Source organism: Arctopsyche grandis, chromosome 11, assembly GCF_051622035.1.
Source record: "Arctopsyche grandis isolate Sample6627 chromosome 11, ASM5162203v2, whole genome shotgun sequence".
Classification (NCBI taxonomy): Eukaryota; Metazoa; Arthropoda; class Insecta; order Trichoptera; family Hydropsychidae; genus Arctopsyche; species Arctopsyche grandis.
This window is the reverse complement of record NC_135365.1, coordinates 6,911,838-6,938,462: the sequence shown is the minus strand read 5'-3', so window position 1 is coordinate 6,938,462 and position 26,625 is coordinate 6,911,838. Positions and strand designations below refer to the sequence as shown.

General features: G+C 34.2%; 1 protein-coding gene across 1 annotated transcript in view; it reads right to left on the bottom strand.

The window, feature by feature from the left end:
* Fife (regulating synaptic membrane exocytosis protein fife) overlaps positions 1 to 26,625 on the bottom strand; it is a gene marked incomplete at its 5' end in the record, with an annotated part of 64,806 nt that overhangs the window by 4,206 nt on the left and 33,975 nt on the right. The window contains 8 exons of the mRNA XM_077440485.1: positions 52 to 257; positions 346 to 526; positions 2,104 to 2,278; positions 2,351 to 2,532; positions 10,154 to 10,215; positions 12,423 to 12,606; positions 14,602 to 14,726; positions 21,941 to 22,167. Coding sequence (XP_077296611.1) covers positions 52 to 257; positions 346 to 526; positions 2,104 to 2,278; positions 2,351 to 2,532; positions 10,154 to 10,215; positions 12,423 to 12,606; positions 14,602 to 14,726; positions 21,941 to 22,167 — 1,342 coding nt within the window. The remainder of the gene's footprint in view (positions 1 to 51; positions 258 to 345; positions 527 to 2,103; positions 2,279 to 2,350; positions 2,533 to 10,153; positions 10,216 to 12,422; positions 12,607 to 14,601; positions 14,727 to 21,940; positions 22,168 to 26,625) is intronic.

Genomic DNA, 26,625 nt, shown 5'->3' with positions numbered 1-26,625 from the left:
GAAATCAATCAAGTAATTTAAATCGTTCGATATTACAATTATTAACAGTACAGAAGGCACAATTGAGATACCTTTTTCTTGCTGTTGTTGAAAAGAAGATCTCCTAGAACCGGGCAATGATCTAGAAAAGTCTTTTCCAAGTTGATATACCTCAACTTCGAGCGTTTCAGACTGGGAAGATCCTCTCCTGGATCCAGCGGTCCATGCATGATCAGGATGTAACAGTGAAGTGCATTCTCCGATAGAGTCGACTTCATCTGAAAATGGATATTGTGTTTGTTTGCTGGTTGAATTCATTCGGAAAAATTATAAGCTTGGGTTTGTATTGTTATAATTGAAGCTCACCAGATACAGATCGTTGCCCGGCAAAATCTCCACGTCGAGGTCCTGATGTAGGGCCACTTAGGGAACCTCTCGGAGACAAAGCGGGAGACTTTCCGCTTGCTGTAGCACCTCTCAAGCCTTTTGGATCTTCTAATCTGTACCAAACTGCCCGATCATCCAAAAAAGCCTTTTCCAAATCAACCTGAACACAATTCATTATAAAATTAGTTCACAGAAACGAGAAATCATTTTTATTACTTAATATATAATAAATCTAGAAGAGGTTTTTAGAAGTAACAGGTACTAGCTGAATATGCCTATGCATATCTCATCATCATCATCATCATCATCATTTACAGCCATCACTGCTGGATGAAGGCTTCTTCATTTTACCCCTTTGCATTCTCTCGGGTACCATTCAAACACTTCTTTTGTCCATTATTCTAGCCAAGTCGCCCACCCATTGCAATTTCAATCTCTTTACTCGCTCCACTATGTCCACTACCCTTTTCGTACTTCTCACCCACGTGTTCCGCTTCCTGTCTTTCCTCGTTATGTCGAGCATACAGCGTTCCATACTTCTTTTAGTGCATTCGACTTTGTGTAGCATCTTGGCGTTCAGTGTCCAAGTTTCACATCCATACGTCATCACTGGCAAAACGCATTGATCGAAGATATTTTTCTTCAGGCAAAGTGGCATTTTTGATTTAAAAACAACATTCATTCGTCCAAATGCACTCAATCCTAATTTCATACATCTCTTTATCTCTTCATCTTTACTACCAGACACGTCAATTATTTGCCCTAAATATTAATACTCATTTACTACTTCTACTGGTTTATCATCTAATGAGTTGCCATCAGGCATGCGATAACTATTGAACCACTGACATGTAATATTAATAGAAGTAGCTTTAGGTGTTCTTTTGTTGTCAAGTGATATTCTGTCCACGGACAGATCTAAATAATTTTAGCATCAGTCGTATTTGACGATTGGTGCTCGACGTATGTCCGATAAAAACTTCTCTGTTTGTTTATATTACCGGCATAGAGCGTGAGGGCGTATCTATGGTTATTCTATATCTATGGGGCCCCTCTATTCTTATTACATCTCTCTGTATTTAACATTAGTTTGGTCTTATCTACGCTAATTTTTAATCCCATTTTCCTAGTTTCCCTATCCAGCTGTTTTAGTCTGTTAAGTAGGTCAGCTGGATCGCGAGCTATTAAAACTATATCATATCTATGTTTTAATAAGTTGGTTATTTCAAAATCAAATTTATTCAATCTTTAGGTTGAGGTTAGGCTAATTTGTAATGATCAGTAAATGGCGTTTATATAGGTATACCTCAAGCGCTCTTATTTTTGTTTATTCACAAGTTTCAGGATTTTGGTTCGTTTCCAAGCTTTTTTTGCAAATTTATTTATGCCCCTCTATTCTTATTACATCTCTCTGTATTGAACATTAGTTTGGTCTTATCTACGTTAATTTTTAATCCCATTTTCCTACTTTCCCTATCCAGCTGTGTTAGTCTGTTAAGTAGGTCAGCTGGATCGCGAGTTATTAAAACAACATCATATCTATGTTGTAATAAGTTGGTGATTTCAAAATAAAATTTATTCAATCTTTAGGTTGAGGTTAGGCTAATTTGTAATGATCAGTAAATGGCGTTTATATAGGTACAATGCAAGCGCTTTTCTTTTTGTTTATTCACAAGTTTCAGGATTTTGGTTCGTTTCCAAGCTTTTTTTGTAAATTTAAAGGAATTTTTTACATACTGTGCACTCCCCCATGAAAACAGGCTCAGATTGTGGACACAGATCCCAAAGCGTTACTTGGAGACTCCTACCGGCGAGTTCAGCTCCGGAAACACCACTGAACGTTAACGTTGCATTCCATATTGGACTTTGGGAGGCTGGAGCCACCACCGTCTGCATAATTCCACTATCATCCCTATGAAAATAGTCCAATATAATACAATAGCGATATTGTTTTGTACATTATATTTGATGCTGAAGAACTGACTGTATAGGGAGCAGACGGAGTTTTGCATATGCTTCGGGAAGACCTCCATAGCCTATGGTATCATCTCTTGGAGCAATTTCATCGGCAGCCATCAAAGCAACGACTAGTTCCCTACGCTCTCCATGATACCAAACTTGTAGTTGAGTTCGTCCCGACACTTGTTTGGCACGAGCGATTTGTTCCTATAGGAAAATTGATTTAATTATTAACAATTCTGACATGAAATCAAATGATTGTGTTCAAAAAGCATTATAAGAGTATTTAAACGTACTCTAAAGATAATTTGAAATCATTATTCATATTAAAAATGACAAAATAAATCGTGTATCCGTTGAATGCTTAGTACCTGAGCGTCTGTATGGATTTTTCATTATTGAACATGCTCATAAAATCAAACCAAAATCATTATTCATAAAGCATATCAAATCAGAGATAATAAATTTCAATATGTGATATTTTTTCATACAAAATACAAATACAGAGTTAATTTGAAACATACAAACATACATATATATAGATATGCAAAACATACATCCTTTATACACTTTAGGCTCATCTTAATGGTTTTAGGGTGCACTCTTGATGTCGCTTAAAGTTATCTATTTTTCTAAAAAAAATTACAAGACAATAATTATATCGTAATAAAACGCCAAGAAGTGCATACAGTTAAATCAGTCGAGAGTAAATTCAGAAAAGTTTAATTTAAATTTGCACAACACACACATATACAATATATAAGTACTAAAAATCATAATACAGTTTTGAAAATAATATTATGTGCAATGTTTTCAGTAGTTTCAGTACAAAAGATTTAAACCAATAGTTGGAAGTTATTTTAATGTAAAATCTCATACTTCGCATCCAGACATATGAGATTCTGATTAAAATCATTAGTAATTTAATTTGGTTAATTTAAATTTGTGCTAGTAAAAGCAATCTATGTATCATACAAAGCTAATAATTATATATTATTTTTCTAAATTAATCATTAAAGCTCAAGCGCTTCAATTTAACATGCCTGGAAATAAAATCGACGTTGGTCGTTCATCAATAAATATTAAATAACATATTTTGATAGTAAAATAATGCCATATTTCTATTGTGAAAAGTATATAAACAATAATTACGTTTTCATTTTAAAATTCATAAATGTTTAATTAAAAGAATATCATTAGATGTGTAAATATTTTGATACAACTTTTTGAATTCACTTAGAAAATATTTAAAATGAAAATATAATAGTTGTATTATATTAATTGTTATTTATAATTATTCTTATATATATAATAATAATAATAATAATAATAAAAATAAAAACAAAAACACAAGTGGGTCACAAGAAAAACGTTTACAACATTTTACACATATGCATTTATGCAGGTTCAAGATGTTCATTCATTTTGCTTGCAATGAGGTATATAGATAAATAATTTTCTTGAATATTATTATATATAATGCATAGTTTAAATAAATAATATTTGTTTTCGGTAGATAGATGTTCATCAGAGCAAACCGTTATAAATAAAAATAAAAAAAAATTTCTCGTTACTAAGTCGTAGACGGTTTTGAATTGTATAAAGTTGCATATGAATGATATCAACAGGAAAAAATTTGCTCTGATAAATTGCTGAATTATTTTCATCTGCAGAGATACTATCAAACCGAACTTATATGTATAAATACAATACAACACTAACAGTCACCACACAAAATCAAATATCAGATTACAAACATTGTTTTGATGAATTCTTGCAAGAGATTTGCCTCTGTCTATTTAAGGTCTTTGATGAAAAGAGAAAATTGTGCAAGATGCATGAATTCCAGTGCAATAAATCGCACAGTTTTCCTTGGACATCATCTGTAGACCGGAAGAGCAAAATCGGCTAAAGTTTCATCTAAGCAATGCCGTCAATTTGAAATTCGCTTTGTTCGTCATTATTAGTGTATATTATTTTATATATTTATGTATATTATTATTCATTACGTACAGAGGAACACAATATACAGACTTGCAAATAGTCACGCATGCACGCTTCGCTTATCAATTTTATTTTTAGTTCAATTAGGGTGTTGCCAATGAATATGAAATATATAGGATGAAATAAATTTTTGTAAGGGAAAATATACGAAGGGTTGATATTTCATTAGTATAAATTTATCGATCGGACAGTTGTCAATACATATTAGTATGTAAATTATAATAAATATTAATTATATATATATAAATGTAATTTTGAATTGTCATATTCTAGAGCGTGCAACGTGCCAATAAATTTCTAAGGCAGACCAGAATGTCGGGTCAGTCTACTGCAAGCACACGAGCAAAAAAATTTTAGCAGTCGACCTATGTGCAGTGAACGTATGTTTAAATAGAAAGAAATTTATTGAAATATAAGTGTTTTCGGTTTTTGTTACATATTGCACAGTTTATTTTATAGATTGCTGCTTCTAGAGAGCATTAATTGGAAAATAGAAAGGTTGTGGCTATTTGCAGGTACTATATCTGCAAATTATTGGCTATTTGCAGGTACTATATCTGCGACAGGTGCAAAGCCTTCTGCGCATGCGTGTGAACTTACATATAATTCGATTATAATCTCTTACATTTAATGTATGCTAGACTTGTTTAATCAATCGTTCATTATACATACATGACGCAAATAGATTTCGCACGTTATTATAATAGATTTATATCATTTAGCTAGTTCGCGGCTTGTTCTTGTATGTAGGTATTATACGTTGTATATGATAATAATTTTCTAAAAATTAATAATATTAACTAATTTGGATTATATTTTTTACTCTACGTCGCTTTATCAGTTCGAACTGAATTTTAAGAGGTTTAAAACAAAGTTTTAACAGTAAACACGCTGACAGTGACAGTTCACGCGTATGCACAGAAGGCTTTGCGCTTGTCGCAGATATAGTACCTGCAAATAGCCAATAATTTGCAGATATAGTACCTACAAATAGTCAATAATTCGCAGATATAGTACCTGAAAATAGCCACAACCAAATAGAAAATGGTAAAAAATAGTTAGATGATATAAGTAAAATTGAAAATACTTTTGTTTCTTGTTGTTTGATAATTCTTGGAATCCAGCTTATCCAAATTAAGTCTCTCAAAATCTACAGATTCTAATCAAGGATGTTTGAAGTAGTTCCAGCAGTTATGATAATATTTTATCAGGGTTTGAAATTGGTGTATAGTTTTTTGGTTGATGTGTCTACATTGATAAACTAACTATATTATTGTTTATATAAAAGGTAATTTAATTTATTAATGAAGGCAATAATATTTAGAAATTATACGTACACTGCACATTTGACATCAAACTGAAAAAAAAGAAAGAAAAAAACAGTTTTGACGTGCCAGTTGGGACAAATGCAGGGCAATGTGATTATATCATTTTGTCATGAACTAAATTAAAATTTTTCATATATAGTATATGCAATAAATGCATCGTGCCTTATTTAAATAATTTTAAATTTCTCACCATTTTCATCCATCGTTATTATGATTTTTTCTCCTCGTTCGTTTTTGCGTTAAAATGTCCTTCTTCGTTTTTCGAGTTCAATATGTATAACAACAAGTAAAGAAAGAAAGAAAGAAAGAAAAAGAAAATAAAAAGATTTCATCTGAATTGTATTTATCCCATTTATAATATGAAATTGTAATTTTAAATTTTTACACTTAAAACTATGCATAACAATCGGTAAATGACTTTTCAAATGATAGTGCAGTCATCCGCTTGGTTAACGTTACATATATATTTATATATTATATTATGTATGTATATATAGTTTCTTTGGATAGAATTGAATAATTATAATAGTAATACTAATTAACAGTAACATTTGGATAATTTATATACATATTTGAATTGAAAATATTTCATATCTTATTGTATGATTTGTATATTATTCTATATATGTATGTATATATTAAATGTAAACCTATTTTTACTTTTGGAAATATTCCTATTAAGAACAGCACTTCTTAAACTTAATTTGACAGAATTGTTAAAAGGAAACTCCCCAAAAACTACACTGATTTAAATAAAAAAAAAACTATTTACTATTCTGTTTAAAACAGTTCAAGAAATTCTGTCTTAGACTCATCCTTATATGATATATTACATATATAACAGCAATATAATTCGAACTACTTTTGAAAATATAATAATATAAATGCAAAATAATTTAATTTTAACATTAAAATTAAATTTCTTTCAAGTGTTTTAAATAAAGTATTCTATTTATTTACAATTATTGTTTAAGGAAGACGTTTTACATTTATAAGCCAAAACACAAACATCATTTCAAAACTTACACATTTACGAAATGTAGAAAATCCACCCTATTTGCAAGAAAAAATTATATAAACTAAAATAATCAAAAAACAGAAAGAAACGCTTATCGAATCAACTGACTCATTCATATTATGTAATATTTACCATTTACTATTATTTTTATGTTGATTTAATTAAACGTTAACAGTCAAAACTTATTGTAAAACACTTGAGAAAGAGGGACGAGATTAATTTTGTCCCAACTGACACTATATTATATAATATATATGTATATTATATAGTAAATTTAAAGATGCTAAGAATATACAAGTTTTTATACATTGAATGAACCCTGCTCTCGTGAAAACAGTCAATAGTTAGTGATTGATAGTGAAAATGTAACCATCAAGGTACCTCAACTTTACATAATCATATACTAAGTGAATATGTCGATATTTATTTCTCTCCATTTTGAACCACCGACTGAGTGATCAATAATCAATCTAAAGGTTCATATAAAATGTTTTAAATACAGTTTGGGAACAATCTGGACGATTCGGTACCTTAAATTTCGATACTTAACGTTAAGACGGTGAACGTGAGTGGAATGGATGCGAATATAAAAAAATTGTGACTAGACAGTGGAAGTTTTCCAGTTAATGTGCATATTTGATATGGAATATGTGCTTCATATTATAGTTTCAGTGTGAAAATGCAGGGTTTTCGAGACGAAGTGATACAAAGATGAAGTTAAAGTCTACAGAAAACACATATTTTGAAACGGTTCTATTCGATTCTATTCGAACGGCAATCAATACTGTCCTATTTGTGTATCCTAAGGCAGTCGACACATGTACATATATATATTATAAAAGAATAATGAAAACATTGTGAGTACAAAGAGGAAATAACTATAAGACAAATGGTGTAAAGCGTCATCTAGTCCCCTTTTACTATCTATGATATAATATTATTAATATGTATTAGTAAAAATTACAAGAATATTCTACTTTTAAATTTGCTATGAACTAATTTATATATTATAAGTAATCCTAAACACATATATTTAAAAATTCAGTACCCATTCATTAAACGGATGCATTCGTACTCTGGCTTAACACATTCAGCCCGGCGCATGGTTTCATACATTTGCCCATGTGGCGGCACTGTCACGCGTATCGACACCCAATTACGCATGACGGCATTAAATCACTTTATATAATGAGTTGTCCCTAAATCTTTAGAATTTTATAGGAATTTTAGTGTTGGGGTGCTCAATGAAGTGGAACCGTAAAATTATAATCTGCTATAGCACAATCTGCGTGGCCACCGGTGGTACACGCCGGGTTGAACGTGTTAATTGATGTCGGTACTGTAGGAATGTAGTACAACTGTATGATCCCGAATCCAAGTCATCGATTTCATCCACTTTCCTATAAAACACTAATTACACGATACATCATTGCATTCCTGTACGGGCATGCAGAGCCAGCTTTGGCCGAAAAACTTCGCTCACACAAGGGCACAGATTCGATTCGCTCCACATAAACGATCTCGAGCCCGTAGGAAAGCCCGATAGCATGATCTCATCGTACAGTTACACATTCAACAACTCTGAACGCTTAGAAGCTTGATGACATCACACACACCATTGCATAGCCGACCAGAATATACATAAGTCAGCGCGTTAGTGGAGCCCCTAGAGTTCAGCCAGGCCACTCCTTCGAAGTCTATCAACTATGTACTTCCTTTGCCGTACATACAATTATCAACGTTTAAAGATTCTCTTAAAAAGTTAACCGAGTTTCTATAGGTTGGGACACGGTTAACACATAAGCTCCCATCTTGTAGTACAAATTGGATTTTTTTTATATACGTTTTTTTTTTGCACAAAACGCCAGATATTGATTATAAAATCACCAAATGCAGTAAACTAACAGTAATACTGTATGTAAAAACAAATGTAAGCTGTTCCAAGAGAATGTAAGAACATTAAAATGATAGTCAATGATTTAAAGCTAGAATTTATTTGTTGTCATACTAATAATTAGTTAGAATAAATGTATCATATATTTCAAAAGTAGCATTGCACAAAGGTCGATAAATAAAGTCAGATCAGTTTTGCATCCGTTTTAATAAAAGAGTACCGCAAATTCACACGCAAATACTAGATCTGACATAATGCTTCAACCGATACATAAATTCTAAAATCAAAATAGCGATGTGTAAGCAAATGCTTCACCCATCGAATGTTCAATAACATTACCATCATAGTAGTGATAAACTATACACTATTGCCAGTTGCATTTGGTACTCAACGCTGCATGAGTTGGCACTACTGTAAAGATCGTGCTATCGAACATTCTACGTCTCGCATACCAAATTGATCCAAACATTTTAATTGTGTCACAACGACTGAAACATTATGACACTTCGAGTATACAAAATAACTCACTTTCGAGTGTAATATAATATGTATCCTTGCATGCATAATAAAATATTATATTCATATAATAATAATACCGTACGCTAGGAAGAAAACTAAATGGTTTTTATTTTATCATCTCAAAGGTAAAATTTTAAGTATGCAATACAAAATTGGATATATCGGTAATGTGTGTATTTTATACGTCCTAAGTTTAGTAAGTCTTTTGTACATTTATATCATTTTTTTATATTTCCCACAATAATTAAAGTTTTCAATACAGACCGAGTCGCATGCTATCCAAAATGGTGGAATAATATAGAATGTATCGGTGATGTTTAGTCGTATAATAATATTTATATTTATGTACAAAAGTCAATAGAAAATTTTTCCATAGATTAAGTAAATTTTATGTTACATATAAATACTTGATAGATTATTATATAGCTTTGTACATATATTACATGAATAAAATTGTAAGTAAGTGAAGCTTTTTGGACTGTATAATTTTTGTATAATATAAATAATAGATTAAATTTGAAATTAAATTTGAATTTAAAATTATAATATAATAATAGTTTTAAATTTGACTATACGAATGCTTTCCTTTATGTTTATTGCAAATTTCAATTATTAAAAAATAGATGATATAAATACTTTTGTGTAGACAAATATATCAAATTTATTATGGTGTGTTTAGCTTTTAAATGACTTCTAAACGAAAGAAAATAAATAAATAGATAGTTTTGTGTACACTTATGTTTGTCTGATGGTCATGCAGTCTTAACAATATGTGTAATATATATATATATATATATATATATATATATATATATATATATATATATATATATATATATATATATATATATATATATATATATATATATACTGATATAAAAAGCAAAAAAATACAAGCCAAATAATCAGAATATGGTAGGAATGGCGATAATTTAATACATATTTTCAATTTTGTCAATGTAATAAATATATATATAGTATTTAAAAAGGTGATTTTCGTCCAATAATGTGAATCAAATTGAGAAGAAGAAACATTAAAAGTAACATTTTTTTGGTTTATTATACCGGAGTTTTTGGTAATTTTCGACGCGTCGGAGACGAAGGAGTCTTGTCCGTTTCGGGCGCTTCTACAAATAAATAGACAATTATTAGTATTATTTAGTTATATTATTCAAATAAATAAATAAAACATAAAACGTACACGAGGAGCATGTTAATTTTTTATGGGTTAGTACTCCTGGAAGGGAGAGTTGAAGAGGGTAAGGCCATTCACTTTCTAATGGATCACCATTTTGTATTCAGTAGCAATGAATCGGTCGGTTGAACGCAGCATGTTTATATACGACGCATATATTGTTACAAACGGTGACTCAGTGATAGCGGGAGTGAGCCCGGCCACACCGGGTGACTTGCGGGCAACTCTGTGGGTGATTTTATTGCGCGTGCAACTCAAATGTATGAAGTTGCATGGAGCATGCCACACCAGGAAACTCATCGGTTTCCCAGGTCTTAAAGTCACCCCGCTGTTGAAAACGGTTGCTTGCACTGGGTCTGATTCCTCAAAATGTATAGCGTTGTAAGGGTACCAAAATCGGTCAGTTGCCAACGACCTTAGGTGACTCTATAGTGAAAAAACAATGTGACAATATAGTGAACAAACAAAAACAACACGTATAACTGTATTGTCACGTATTGAAAACTTTATGGTAAAATATGTAACTATTAGCATGTGTGTCTGCATCGTCATATTTATATTGAGCGTTTAGGAATACATTGTATCTGTATTACCCGCATTCCAGACGCTAATGTCATGGCGCAGCTGCAAAACAAACGACGTCCAGACGCTGATGTCACCTCACAAACGCGAGCAGACGGGAACCCCGAGACGCAGCTGCAATGCTGACGACATTTTGCATACGGCCGCGTATTGCGTATCGTATATAAACCGACACACCAGCTCCAGACGCCAGAGTGAACCTCTGGAGTTCAGCTAGCCCACTTCTTCGAAGTTGAGCAACCAGCTCCTTCGTACATAAAATAACTCTTGTATAAACTGAACATAAATAAAACGATCCTCTTACAAACACGACCGTGTTTTCATAGGCCGGGATATGGTCAACACACATACCCTGCTTACAAGCGGATTCTTTGTCACCTCAGGTTGCCTGAATTGGGTGACCAAGAGTGACCACAAGCCACCACACTTGGTTAACAAAGTCACTCACAGAGTTGTCCTTAAGTCACCCGGTGTGGCCTGGCTCGAAATAAACATTTTTTCTTCATTTCAATGTCAGCCAGCATGGAACTGTCCCCAGCCGACCAATCATTTTAGAATGGGTTAAGGAATTGTGAACCACGGGTAATATAATGAAGAAAAAAATCAAATTCATACATATGGCATATCCCCTCAAATATGTTACATTAGCTAAATTGTGTTTTTTTTTTAAATTAATTTTATTTTGCTTTTTTAGAATTGACAATGCTCCTCGAGGTCATCCTGTACATACATATGTACGTATATTGTTTTAGTATGACCCTGTTATAATCCATCTGCTGTAGGAAGACACTTATGTAAAACCCACATGCTGTCCTTTACACCCCATCTCGACCAATAGCAATTCGCGGTAAACGGACTACTAGTCATATGTGAACCAGTCACAGGTCAACCGGTTGCTCTAGATCGGTCACACGTGATCACCCGCAACACTAAAACTGGTCAAAAATTCGACCAATTTTTTTATTTTTGGGTGTGACCAGTTTTTTTGTGACCAATTTTCGGGTGTGACCAGTTTTAGGGTATGACCAGTTTTCTCGTGACCAGTTTTAGTGTGACGGGTGATCACGTGTGACCGATCTAGAGCGACCGGTTGTCCTGTGACTGGTTCACATTTGACTAGTAATCACCGAACCTAATTCGCGCGTACAATGTTCTACTTTCTGCACGAAATGCTATTGGTCGAGAGGCGGTGTAAGAGACAGCATGCACGTTTTTCCTAATAGTCTTCCTACAGCAGACCGAATATATTAATACAAAATTAAGAAGTTCAAAATCAAAGAACAAATTGTGGGGAGGGAGATCCTACGACATGGTTGAACCTGTGTTGCCATCCTATGAGTTGGCACTGGTTCGGATATGTCGGTGGATACCACTTTACTTCCTCCCCATCCATCATATTAAACAGTTTCATTCCAACCATCCCCATAAAAGCATTTATAATTGAAGTCCTGAGCGAGGTCCTTTCGGAAAGATTTTAAGCCATGGAAATTGGATTTTTTTTTATTGATTTAAAAGTGAAGGAACGAGGATTCGACTTATTAAAAATGAAATTATTACCTATTGCCAATCCTGATGGTGGCTGAGGTTGATCAAGTCTGCGTGGCTCCTCAAGTAAATCGCACATTCTCAAATCGGTGGCATGTTCGACCAGAAGCTCTACCATATCTCCAGCGCGGTCCATCACCGAGCACACCTCCTCGAAGCTGCGATCAGTCAATGGGACACCTCCCCATTCTAATACCTAAATAAGTATACATGTCAAACATAGGTACAGATATGATACTTATATATGTATGTAAAAGCTATGACAAAAGTGAGCCCGTGTGTGGTTTTTTTCCCTCGAACCGAGAAGTTCGAACCGAGTCGAAACTCTGTCGAAATTGAATTTCTTCGATTCGAACCCAATAATGAACTCGGTTCCTGTTTTCTTTTCTTAATTGCGCTCCAAGTTCTCCATCGACGTTTTGTTTCTATGCTTGGTGAATTTCAATGAATTCACGATTCGACGCGGAACAATGCAAAATGAAGTGGAACGTACGAAAGTACAGTTTCGTACATGTATAAGTGTACCCGGTCGGCTTTAATTGAAAACAATCTCAAAAGAAAATATGTACGAGGCTATGCATATGAATGTTGCCATTTTCCATTTGAAATTTACCACTTGAACGAATCAGAATATAATAAACGTGTACGTCGAAAGAGATTTTTCCTGTGGATAGCATTTACAATAAGTACAGAATTATACTATACACTTATTTTATATATACGTATCTTACAGTTGAAGTGTATCTTCCAATTGTAATATATTTTGACTAGTTGGAATTAATTATATCTAGCCTGGTACCAACTACCATTACAGTTGAAGTGTATTTCCAGTTGTATTATATTTTGACCAGTTGGAATATATTCCGTCCAGCCCAGGCAAGTTGATTCATATGGCGAATTACATTTCAACTGCTCAAAATATATTACAGCTGAAAATACAGTTTAATTACAAGTTGGTATTTGGTAAGATGATTTTCTTGAAAAAGTCAATCGACTAGTAAATTCAGTTGGAAATTTTTGTTTAAAACACATTCTTAGAATTGTCATAATATGGTACTACATAATACCTAGTAAATATTAACTCATTATTTAATTCTGGAGCATTCGTAATTAAATCAGAGGTTTCAAAATTAAAACAACTGTCACACATTGTTGAAAGTGTATTTGCGCTTGTAGAAATATAATTTACTAGTTGAATTATATTCGAATATGAATGAACTAAAACGCCAATTGGAATATATTAAAACACACTTTGACTGTAACATACATATATGTATAAGGCCACTTATAATTATAAAATGGGACAATTCATATTCAGCCAGCAGCATAGCTCAGTCGTTAAGCTTCTGCTTAACACTGAGAGGTGCCGGGTTCGATCTCATGAGCTGACCTCGATTGAAAAGAATTTTTCTAAGTACATCTGTAGCGTTGCTGGTCAGACTTGGATATTTTTGACTCCAGGTCAATCGTTTCCTATCAGAGTTTGCCAATTTTCTCTGATTTCATTGTTGAAACGGTTCCCGTTTAAAATTGGCTAAAAATCCTTCCTACCTACTATGTCACCACTATTTGAGTATGATTAATGTACAATAAAATTTATGTACAATTCATAGTTGTCTCGTTAATTTGCGAGTTTGTCAGTGTCTCGTAATTCAACGACTTGTAATAAAAATGCTGCATTGTTTGTAATTAGCCTGGAAGGCACATCGGGGTTTACCTGTAAGGCCATCCTGGTATATATGTAAAATAAATAAATGACAGTGATAGTAAAGATCGTATTCAGTAGCGTTGTATCGTTTCACTTTCCCAAATGAGTCCGATTTACCCTATGTTTGCAGAGATCTGTGCGCTTACGAAGGCCCACTCCCACTCCTCGAAAAAACTGCGCAAAAGCGGTGGTCAGTACACAAACGTGGCGTGCGCAACTTTCACGTGGAGTGGAAGTGGGCCTTGGTAAATAGAACGTCCTCTATATTATATGTTATGAAATTGCAGACTTCCAATTTCCCCCACAATGAGGGAGATGTGTCCATTCTCGTGCGACACAATATTGAATTTCGCCTCTGACGGGGTGAGGTGGGAATTTTCAATTTATCGAGAGGCATCTAAACGGCGGTCCGATCGGTCGCAATAAATCGAACGTAATGACCCCGATGAAGCGAAACCTTACCTTTATTGGGTATTTGCTTACCTTATCGCCCTGTTGCAAGCCTCCCTTTTCGGCAGGTCCTCCGGGAACCGTCCAAACTATGTACGCAAACAAACGTCCGTCGGGACCGACCTTTCCTCCCACAACACGCATTCCGAATCCTCGAGCTGTGGATCAAAGATAAAGAAAAGTATATTAAAAAAAAAGATTCAATAGCGGATAATCTCAAGGTTAGTACATAGGGCTTAGATCAGTACTGGCAAATATACGTGGTTATAAAATGCTTGAATGCCCATCAGGCCCGCCTCGAGGAGCTCGGCCGCCTGTGTCAAAAATATTTTTCCTGCCTCCAACTCCCCATTTCTAATTTTATTTTAAACTATCAAATAACATTTATTCACTTCGAGGTTAATAGGTTTTTGAGCTATTTTTCCTATTATGCTGTAAATTAGCATTAGAATAATATACTACTATGATTACTAACCAAATTAAAATAAATTGTAAAATAGAAAATGACCAGTAGATCAGTAGCTATTAAAATAGATATAAGATATATTGTGAACATAATTTTGTAATAATAAAAAGCATTTAAAAAAAATTCACTTCGAGGAAAAGTATTGTTACGTACACCGCCGATTAAGCGAATAGAATCCCAGAGACTGTGTGACCGTTCAAGGATTATCTGTTAACGGATTAACTAAGTGCTTGCACTTAGAGGCGATAGCGATTATATCTAGACTCTAAGTGCATATAGGCTAAACAATGACCGTTATTAATCCCTTCGCAGAACTGACCCATACCGTGGGAAGAGATATCTGAATACGTGACTATACAATAGGTAAAAAGATTAGACGTCCTGAGAGATCTACCCCTTATAAGGCGGTACGTAGGCGATATCATGTCATTCTGGACTGAGTACTGCCAGTGCGTGTATCTCCTTAATCATCGATAAATGCTGTGAAACGACTAAGGCCTTTTACTTGGATCCTCCACCCACCCCTACGCAACACTGGTCGTCAGAAGTGGGATCCAAGATGGGCCGTGGAACAAAGTCACCAGAGAAGGAAGAAAAGCTACAGCGAAGCCATCCTCGGGAGCTGTAGGAGAGAGTTCAAGCCATGGAGACACGAAACAAAATAATGCAGTTTTCACTGCAACACACAGAATCGGTCATCACATATTCGGTTGTCGAATTGCAGCTATCACTGCAACTCAACTTTGACATTTGACATTATTATAATTTTTTCACCATTTTCAATAACTCTTTCACTATTTTCAATCACTTCATTATTATTTCCCGATACCCCATTATTTGTCTTTTGTCATTACGCAGGGTTTAGTTATCAAACATAGAATATTGCACGTATCAATGATTAAGTTGGCATACTTGGGTCGAGTGTGTGCTTAAGTTGGTATGCTGCATTGCGCCGCAATTAAACGACAGTTCGTTTCGGCGCATCGAGAAATAACAATGGTTTAAAGCGCTAAAAGCGAGTCTCATTGGCATGAACCACATGTTTCTTCACGAATTGAATATAACATACATATGTATTATATAGGATTTAGTTATCGAATTAAAAATAATGCACGTATAAGTGATTAAGTTGGCATGCTTGGGTGGAGTGTGTGCTAATGTTGGTATGTTGAAGAGCACCGCAAACAAACAACAGTTCGTTTTGGCAAATCGAGAAATAAACATGGCCCAGGTCTTATTGATATCTATCACGAGTATCTTCACAAATTTACATATATGTAATGTACTATATAGGATTTAGTAATCATATAATGCACGTATGAATGATTAAATTAGCATAGGTGGGTCGAGTGTGTGCTATGTTGGTATGTTGCATAATGCGCCGCAACCAAATGATCCATTTCTACTTATTTGTTTTATATTTTTGCTATAGATTCACTTAAGTGTATTAGTTCAAGAAGCCGTTAACTATACACTGGCCAACAACTGTAGCATTAGCTGTAATATACATATGTATTAACATCTACATATATATGCCATAAATTCACGCGAGTATATCGTATTAGTTTAAGCAGCCATCAACTATACACTGGCCAACAATTGTAACCGTTTTACATTTACATCTATGTATGTATAATTTGGGACAATCTCGTTCAAATAGAAGCGTCTTATAACCCTACCTCAAGCAGGCGAATGACATTGAATAAGTATTGTACATTAAATATGTAGATAGAATCTGACAAAACAGTCTGAAGTGAAGAGATATGACTCAAGATCAAGTACGGCTATTTAAGTCAATTAATTTTCACAACTTTGCGACGATATTCTTAAACTGTGGAGCTTTAGCGCAATAAAAGCATTTGTACCATAAAATTAGCAACCTCTGGTGCTTTTGCTAGCTTGCACCATAAAAATGATTATGACGAGCAATAAGCAATATAACAAACGGTTATATTTTCTCAGGGGGGGAAACGATCTCGTTATTGATTTTAATTAAAGTCTAAAGCACTCCGTTAATTGTTCGCAGTAGACGTTACGGCTTGAAGCTTACGCTTAAACCCAATTAAGTCCCCATTGAAAAGCGCCCTTAATTACAGATTTCGACTGAAACGAACAATTCTATCAATCCTTTGATTCAATTAAACGTCCCTTTATTATTTACAAACGCTCAGTTAAAAAATAATGCGAATTCACTACTTACTGCGTGGGTTTTAAGCTCGAGAGTTCGTGGAGCTTGTATATTTGTCTAAGCTACATATATGTACATAAATATATATTTCTGAGAACTGTTACTTCATAATTAGAATGTTTAAAGGGGGGGGGGTGCTCTCCTTTTGTTCTCCTTAATTACATAAAGCAACAAAAAATCATCTCAAAACGTATGTAGTCATCTCACTTGCACTACCTATATATTTTTACGTGCACGGGTTTCAACAACTGCATTTTTTTCACTCAATTTAAAATCATTTAACATTCGAATTAGTATTTTTTTACATAAAATAGATTGAGAAAGAAATAGCAATAGTATTTCAAAGCAATAAAAAATTAAATCAATAGAAAATATATTTGACTATTGATTTCAATAATCACTTTGAACACAACGATACTAGATTTTGACTAAAAAACCAAAAAACAGCAGAAAAATTTTGCTTTTCTTAAAAACTAATATAATCATATATATATAAAGACGGTAATCTGTGTGTGTGTGGGTGTGTGTGTATGTGTGCATGTGTGTGTGAGTGTCCTAACTCTCGCCGAACATAATGAATGAATCGATAAAAATCGATAAATTCATTTTTCGACGAGACGACTTTGTCGCGACTCGAACCGATCACCCCAAATAGCCTGAATATAGGTCTAAATTGAGCTAATGGTCATTTACATCACGCCAAATCCAATTCTTCATTTCGCCTTTTTTTTTTAAACATTAATTGAAATATTCCTTCTCGCCATATAAAAATACGTAATTTTAATAATTTCATTTAGCGAGGTTTTGAACCATTTTTTTATATATTTATTTTTATCTAAATTTAAATTATTTATATTTTGACGATATTCAAGAAAAAACTTGATTTCATTAACCACGGGTGCCGGGAATCGAACCCTCCGATCCAAACGAAATGTTCTCACGACCCCGCGCCGCACGCCATATCTTCGCCCAGAATACGTGTTGTAAATACACATCATATGTATATGCACGTAATTTGTTATGTGTAATAATAATATTCAACGTTACGAGGTCAATGACCGTTTGTGTATAATCGGAAAATATTACATTTTGTTAACTTTTATTAACATTTTGTTAACGTTAACTTTAAGAATTGAAAATTATTACAAATAAAGAATTGAAAACTATCTATGAGAGTCTACGAAAATAACGGTTTCGGTTCCGGATTTTTTTTTAGTTTTATACGAGTATATAATAATTTTATACCCATGCGATGATATTTCATCGGGCTATTCACTAGTATACTATCATATAAACGGGAGCGAACAAATAAAAATCATTCTCATATTCAACTCAATGAGTCAAACTTAGTAAAGATTTATAAGCTCCACTCTGGTCATTTTTCGTTGCACAGGGCTATTCAATAAAATCTTGATAGTTGATATGGAAAGCTTTTTGTCGAAGTTTGACTCAAATGCGATTTAAAAATTTAAAGAGAAGAAAATTGTTCACATTTTATGAAAATAAGTAGGCAGTTATTTTATTAGCTTCACTCTGTTAGTTCAATGTCATTTCTGCCCGTCAAAAAATTGTGATCTGATTGTTAACCACTTCCACTCTTTAGTTCGGTTTGATATTTTACTGACATACGGGGGTTAGCTAACATTGAAGTAAGCTAATGTCTTTGACATAAAGCTAGAGGAGTTTAATCATTAACGATTATCATTAAAAATAATTCAGATCAGAGCGATGAAAGCTATTAATGCCGCTCCTTCTACCGCCCCTTTGCAACTTACAGTATAAATAGTTGTTCTGTTATAAAAGCTATTCTATCCACACTATATTATATATACTTTATATTACAGGCTTTAAGTAAATATTTTGCGTCAATCTATTTTTTTTGACAGTATGATCTCAAAACGGCATTATTTTTACAAACCTCTTTTATGTTTCACTTCGATTATTAGCAACAAAAGGTCTTGTTAAAGTAATTGTCCAACCATCATATGTACTAATATCGTAGGTAACGATATCTAAAACAGATAATGGGGAAGATAATAGCTTTGTTTGTAGGCCTTTATTTTATAAAAATAAACCCAAAACTTACAATTCATTCGATCTCGTTAACCCTAGGAAGCAATTTATAAATAAATCATGACTTATATCGTACAGTAGAAGTAGAAGTTCAAGTAGAAATACATAGAATGTTGCGAATAAAAAACGGACCACACAAAAGACAACTCCCTTATTCATGAAAGCAATTGAAATTTAGTAAAAAAAGTAAACCCAAATCATTCTAGCAGTCATAAGAATACTCGAAACCATGAAGAAAAGCAATTTTTTTGACTAACGTATAAATGAACCCAAGCAGAAAACTCCACGATACTTCAAATATACATACATAGAAACGGAGATGGCCGTGCTTGGATTGCGAAAGGGTGGGTTGCTCACCCTCGAGCTTCTCAAGTGGTGGTCCGTGGGAAGGCATGCGAGCAATTCGCTCGGCTACCTGATTATAACCCTCCCAAGGTACTCCCACGCCCTCACAATGTCATTATGGAGGTGCGAAAATTCCAGCAACAGGTCTTCACCTCTCCAACCCCATAGATAACCGACCTACTCCATAAAACCTCGCGGAGACTATAAACCCTCCCCCGAGTGGTTTCAGCCCCTATTTATAGAATGTATGTATGTATATTTGTATTGGGTCGGGGTGAACAATGAAAATTTCGACTTTTCAGCACTGGATCTATTAGAAAAGTTACATCGTATAAAGTCTAGCTTACTGGTATCCAGTCAAAAGCGCTCGGTACAAAAGCGCCCCGGTGTAACCGCCCCGACATAACTTCGAGGCATCAAAACTGCGAAAGACAAAACCGACTATTTCGATTTCGACTTCTACTTCGATTTCGACTTTGATATTGTAACATACGCCGCAATCGGCATTATCAGGCGGCTTAAGTGGTTTCGAGTGCAACAAAAGAGACCCTCGGATTAGGGATGCCGTGCATCCGCTCTAAAATCGCCAGACAAATTGAACGAAAGATTAACGGACGGCTGCTTTAAATGCAATTCTCATCTTCTCGAATGATAGATTGCACATCAGATGACGGGTAACCTTTCGATGTGCACAGATGCAATTATTAAAATGGTAATTATTAAAATTGAGTTGGATCTTTCAGGCGAGTTTAATAAGGCAAGATTCGATAAGTTCCGAATCTTGCCTTATTAAACTCGCCAGAAAGATCCAACTCAATTTTAATAATTGCATCTGTGCACATCGAAAAGTTACTCGTCATCAGATGTGCAATCTATCATTCGAGAAAACGAGAATTACGTTTAAAGCTGCCGTTCTGTTAATCTGGCGATTTTAGAGCGGATGCACCAAACCCTCGGATTAGGCATAGCTATTTTCCAAAATCTGGACGAGCGTGAGACGTCGCGTTCCTGCCACCGTTATAATTGGTTTTTGAGGATTATCTACGGACTAAGTGCAAGTCGGTTAAACAATGGATAGACTTAGCGGTCGGTAACGGCACCCAGTCACTTACCACTAGGATTCTCAGAACTGACTGCGCGAGACCGTGAGACCAGATACCTCGTACGTGACTATAACAAACGTGTCGAGGAAGATGCCCTGAGCGACCTGTCCTTTATAAGGAGGTACTTAGACAATATCAAGACATTCTGGACGGATCACTGCCAGCACGTGTATCTCCTTAATCACCAATAAATGCTGTGAAACGACTTTGACTTTTTACTTGGATCCTCCACCTACACCTACGCAACAATATCTTATTTTTTTCAAATATTCTGGCGCGGTTTTGTCATTGACCACTTTGTTATGTGGTAGGATCTTACAACCTATGTATATACTTATGTATAATACCCTTTAACCTTAAGTTTGAACATCTGTTTCATTTTTAACTATTTATTATGTAATCTCTTAAAGCTATCCCTCATTAATTATGAGACTTTCAATATCTCTATTGCTTCCATCCTGTACAATCAACTATTCTGTTCAACCCTATCTACTTAACTTTTATCTATTATAATTTATGCGAGTTTCTAACACGATTGTTATATAAGACGACATAGTTAATGACCTGTTGAAATACAAAGTATTACTTTTAATAATCTTTATTGCTATAGCTGCATTTTGTCCCACGATACGTGTAAACCCTAAAATATTATCTCTATTTATCTCTATGATAAATTGTGTTTCTACTCAAAAATGTCTCGATACTCTCAAAGGATACATAAATCAAATATTAAAACTGTCTTCACACGGATGTTGCTCTGTATCTTAATCACTTTGTTATTTACCAAAATTCTGTGATTGGTTGAAGTTTATCATTCTTTTGTGTATAAATGCTCATGTTAGATCTATTGAACCTCACTTGTGATTAAACTGCCTTACTAGTAACTTGTGGTAGGACATCGAGACTAGTAACTTGTAATACAAACTTGTATATTAGTCTTGTTTATATTTACTGCTAATTAAAGAATATAATCATTTGACAAAATCTGTGACTATAATATTCTACACCATCTCCTACTTGTCCCCGTAACAACTTTTTGCCGGGACGGGTTTGTCTCCCACGGTTTTGAAGGTTATGTCAGGCCTTTTTGTCTCTCGCACTTAAGTCGGGCTACCAATTTAACACAATTTAAATTGATCGATTATTCAATTCATATGATATTCTAAAAATCATAAATAGAAAATCTTTTGTGCATACTTCTGTGTGCTTTATCTGCTGGATCTCTGCGAAGTAGAACTCTGCGTTTGGCAGCTCCAGCTCCATCCACGTCGTGGATGACTATCCTGATGGCTTCACCATCCACAGATTGTTGACGAGTTGGCAGTGGAGGTGAGCCAGGACATACTGGATCTCCTGAGCCGGGTGGTGGACCAGTTCGACCGGCCGGAAGTGCTCCTCGGGTCACCAGAGCAGTTATATCCGGTCTGTGAAAAATAAAGAATATATAAATTATCAAATGAAATTCATAGTAGATTAATACAAATCCAATTTTTCAATGCCTTTAGAGACTATGAACTCAAAATTTTATAGAAATATATCAAAACATAATATACTAATATCCAGGTGCACGCATTGAATTTGAACTATTAAAAAAATCTCATCATCATTTCTTTGTGATGTATGTACGAACAATCATCAGTGTGACTAAATAACCATCTTAGCCCTTATTTTATAACATCCATGATTGTTCGTATAGACAATCAGACCTACACTGCGCATGCGCAGTCTGCCAACCAACCGTCAGACAATGCGTCTAACTTATAAATGAAATTCTTTGTGAATATATAATATGAAACGACCCGCTAAAATGTATAAAATTTAATTACATAGTCTCCATCTTGATTTTATTTAAAATTTGAGGCATTAATGTAGCCCTGTCAAAGTCCGTCCATAGAAAAAGGAAGGTATAATATTTTGGGGCAACCTTTAATTAAAATATCCCTGCAGAGAGACGACATAAAAATATGAATTAAATATAAAATGAAAGTCAAAGATATAATCAGTCCGAAAATATGTAAAACTTAATTAAATATGAAATGTAATGATATCACTTTTGAACGGGGCGAATCAATGGGATGAAAACAAACCCGTTCACGGGGTACGAAATACGAGAGATCCATTAAAAAATTAACAGAATTAAAACGAGCCATAATAAAATTCTTAAATTAATACCGAACATAGCCAAAGGTATGTATATACATACTATGATATGAAATTAGTTCAACTATTTTAATTTAGTTTTTGTTTCATTTAAGTAATGTATAATTAACGGTGTTCATCTATGAATAGATAATCAAAGCGAATGGTATCTGGAATTAAGGTTTTTTTCAGGTCTAATTTTGAAACTCTTCCAATATACAAGGGGACGTTTTAAAATTTCGCTTTGTTATGCAGAGATTTTCATGGGGATTATACAGAAATCCCTCGTAAGTCAAACTCAACTCAAGTTAAATCATAATAATAATATGCGTTCGCGCTAACGAACAAAAGCTACGTCGTTCTTTGTTAAACAATGCTCTGAAGATTAACTCGTCACGAGCCAGATCTCATCAAAAGTAATAAGCTTTTAAATTTTAACGAACGAACGAAAATAAAACACTATACAATATCTACATACATACTTATTTCAGAAGCTGTTGCGTCGCGCATAGACAAACACGGACACGTAAGGCGTGCACGGACGAACATGGACATACAGGGCATTTGTAATGTTTACCTGCGTGCGCGTTACATTTTAATTTGGACGCAGCTTTATATATATTTTATTTTTACATACATATGTATATACATATATACCAGGGAGACCTAACAGACAAGCCCCAATGCACCTTCCTGGCCAATCACAAACATCAATATATAATTTTTTTAGAATAATTTTAATAAAGTATCATAGAAACATCTATTGATAATTTTTGATAAACTTACATTTTCGGAGCTTTTTTTTTTATATAAACCGTTAAATTTCGAGACCCTGAAAAACTCGAAATTCGCGAGACATTTATGGACAAATTTGCAGCATTTTTATACAAATCAGCACAATTCAAGATACTGAAAAATCGAAAATTTCGAGAATTGGGTAAAGGTTGTCAATTTGTTGGAACCGTTTTAATGAAAATCAGATAAATTGACAAACTCTGATAGGAAACGATCAACCCGTAGTCACAAACCAAGGTCTGGCCAGCAGCAATCAGTGGGAATCGAACCCATGACCACTATGTTCGAAAGAATTATATGCTAACCATTAGTCTATTTTGCTGGATATACGGATTAGCCAGCAGATATCGATTGAAAATAATTTATTCCAAGTATAATCTAAAATGCTGCTGGTCAGACTTGGATATTTGTGACTCCAAGTCGATCGTTTCCCATTAGAGTTTCCCATTTAACTAATTTTATTTTTGAAGCATTGTTCCTCCATCAAATTGGCAAAAACCATCCTACCCGCTATGGCATCATTATTTGAAAATGGTTTCAAAAATTTATTATTTATAACATACATACATGTCTCGCTTATTTTCTTATATATTATTTGCTTATTATGCTTATATGTCTGGTCACAATGACGCGTTAGATTATTCTGTAATGTCATTGTGGCTAATATGTAAATAAAAAATAAAAATATACACAGTTAGTCATTTGAATCTGAACCACTAGTATATGCTGCTGTTTATATGAATGTAGGATTTAGTTTCCAAACTCGGAATTTGATTAAATTATATATGATTAAGTTAGCACACTTGGGCCGAGTGTATGTTCATGTTGGTATGCTGCATATGAAATAAATGTGCTCTTAACTCTAAAGTACTATGCGAATCTAATTGATCTGTACCACGTGTCCCTTCACGACTTAAATTCTTGTAATATTTGTAAGTACATACATTTTCATCTGTGCGTACATGAAAATAAATGAGAGTGAAAAAAGTAACTTTTACCACTGTTAAATTGAGTTGTGAAGGGGCGGTAAAAAGTCGCGGTTGAATAGCTAGCTGTCATCGCATCGATCTAGCACAAGATTCCGACGTAATTTTTAATGGTTTGTTAACGATTAAACCCCTCTAGCTTAATGTTGGAGAAATAAGCTTACTTCAATGTCTTATGTTGGTAAAATATCAAAGCGATCTAAAAAGTGGAAGTATGTAGTTAGCAATCAGACCACAATTTTTTGACGGGCAGGAATGACACTGAACTAACAGAGTGAAGTTAATAAAAGCGTGTAATAAATTATTATTTTGAATAAAAATACCAATAATTTTATTTTAATACCATCATGTATGTTTTTACTACCGCCATCTATGTATAAAATTAATGACTACAGAAACGTCACCGAGATTAAAAATTGTCGAACTTGAAACGCTTCTTAAACGATATTTTATCTCAATCGTAATGGCGGAAGATCCATTTACTTATATTGATGACCAAAATGAGCAATATGGCAAAGTATGAAAACGATCGGATAAGAGGTAAATTGTCTTCTGAATTGTAATCGTAAGTGAAACGTAAAGGAGGTATGTAATAAAAAACAATTATAACACAAAATTATAGCACAAATCTATTCTTGAACCCAACGTAGCATTACCTAACCCAATGTGTGTTTCATATGTAAGTTAAAAGCACTCACTACATATTTGAATCAACTAAACCTTTGTTTGCATCCTTTGAGAATATTCAATGAGCCGAATTTGGAACGGAGCCACAGTGAATCAGTTGCCTAATCTAATGCTCTGTCGCCTTCATTCCAGGAGACCCAGACAATTCGCGGAATTCACCCTACTGTATTATATCATATAGCTGTATTACGTAATATGATTGCGATGCATCTCAAATATGGTCGGGAGGTCGGAGGATGCAGGAGCAGGCGAACTCCTGCCGGGAATTTAATTATACGGTCGGGTGGATACCGAGGGTTGGAGAGAAGGGGAAAGAAAATGGAGTGGGTGGGACCATGTTGACCCAGGTAACTGGGTCGTTTCAGGCAATCGAAGCAACTTGCATTTGAATTTATGCAAGCCACGTACGCTCGTCTCGAGCCATTTCCATTTTTTTAATCCAATTTACCGGCAGATAGTGTGTACATATGTATTGGAGAAAGTATGTGGCGAACGTGCTGAAAATTCAACCTCGTTTCAGCTGAATTGGAGTTTTCCTCATTCTAGACTTGTGTCACTACTATAGAACTGCCCACTAGTGGAACGTTGGGTAAGTTTTGAAACGATTTTTTTGAATCGTGTGCAATATGAGCATTCAAATATGTACTAGGTATATTTTTTTTTACCAGGAAAGCCTTACAGGTAAGCCCCAATGCGCCTTCTTGGCCAATTACAAATAATACAGCATTTATATTTATTATACAAGTCGCTGAATTACGTGACACTGACTTAACTCGCAATTTAACGAGACATCTATGAATTGTACATACATTTTATTGTACATTAATCATACTCAAAGAGTGGTGACATAGTAGGTAGGAAGGATTTTTAGCCAATTTTTAATCCGGAATCGTTTCAACAATAAAATCAGAGAAAATTGGCAAACTCTGATAGGAAACGATTGACCAAGAGTCACAAATATCCAGGTCAGACCAGCAGCATTACAGATAAACTCAGAAAAATTATTTTCAATCTAGGTCAGCTCATAGGATCGAACCCCGAACCTCTCGGTGTTAAGCAGAAGATAAACGACCGAGCTATGCTACTGGTTTAAGAATTCTACTATCTAATGGTTTTTATAATACACACATGGGTCTTAATGAAGTTATGTAAGTACATGTATGTTACACTCCAAGTGTACATTTCGTTCATTCAAGAACATACAAGTTTGATCATAAAATAAATAATCTGGTCAATTATTTTATTATTTTATTTTTATTCGATCAATCAACCATA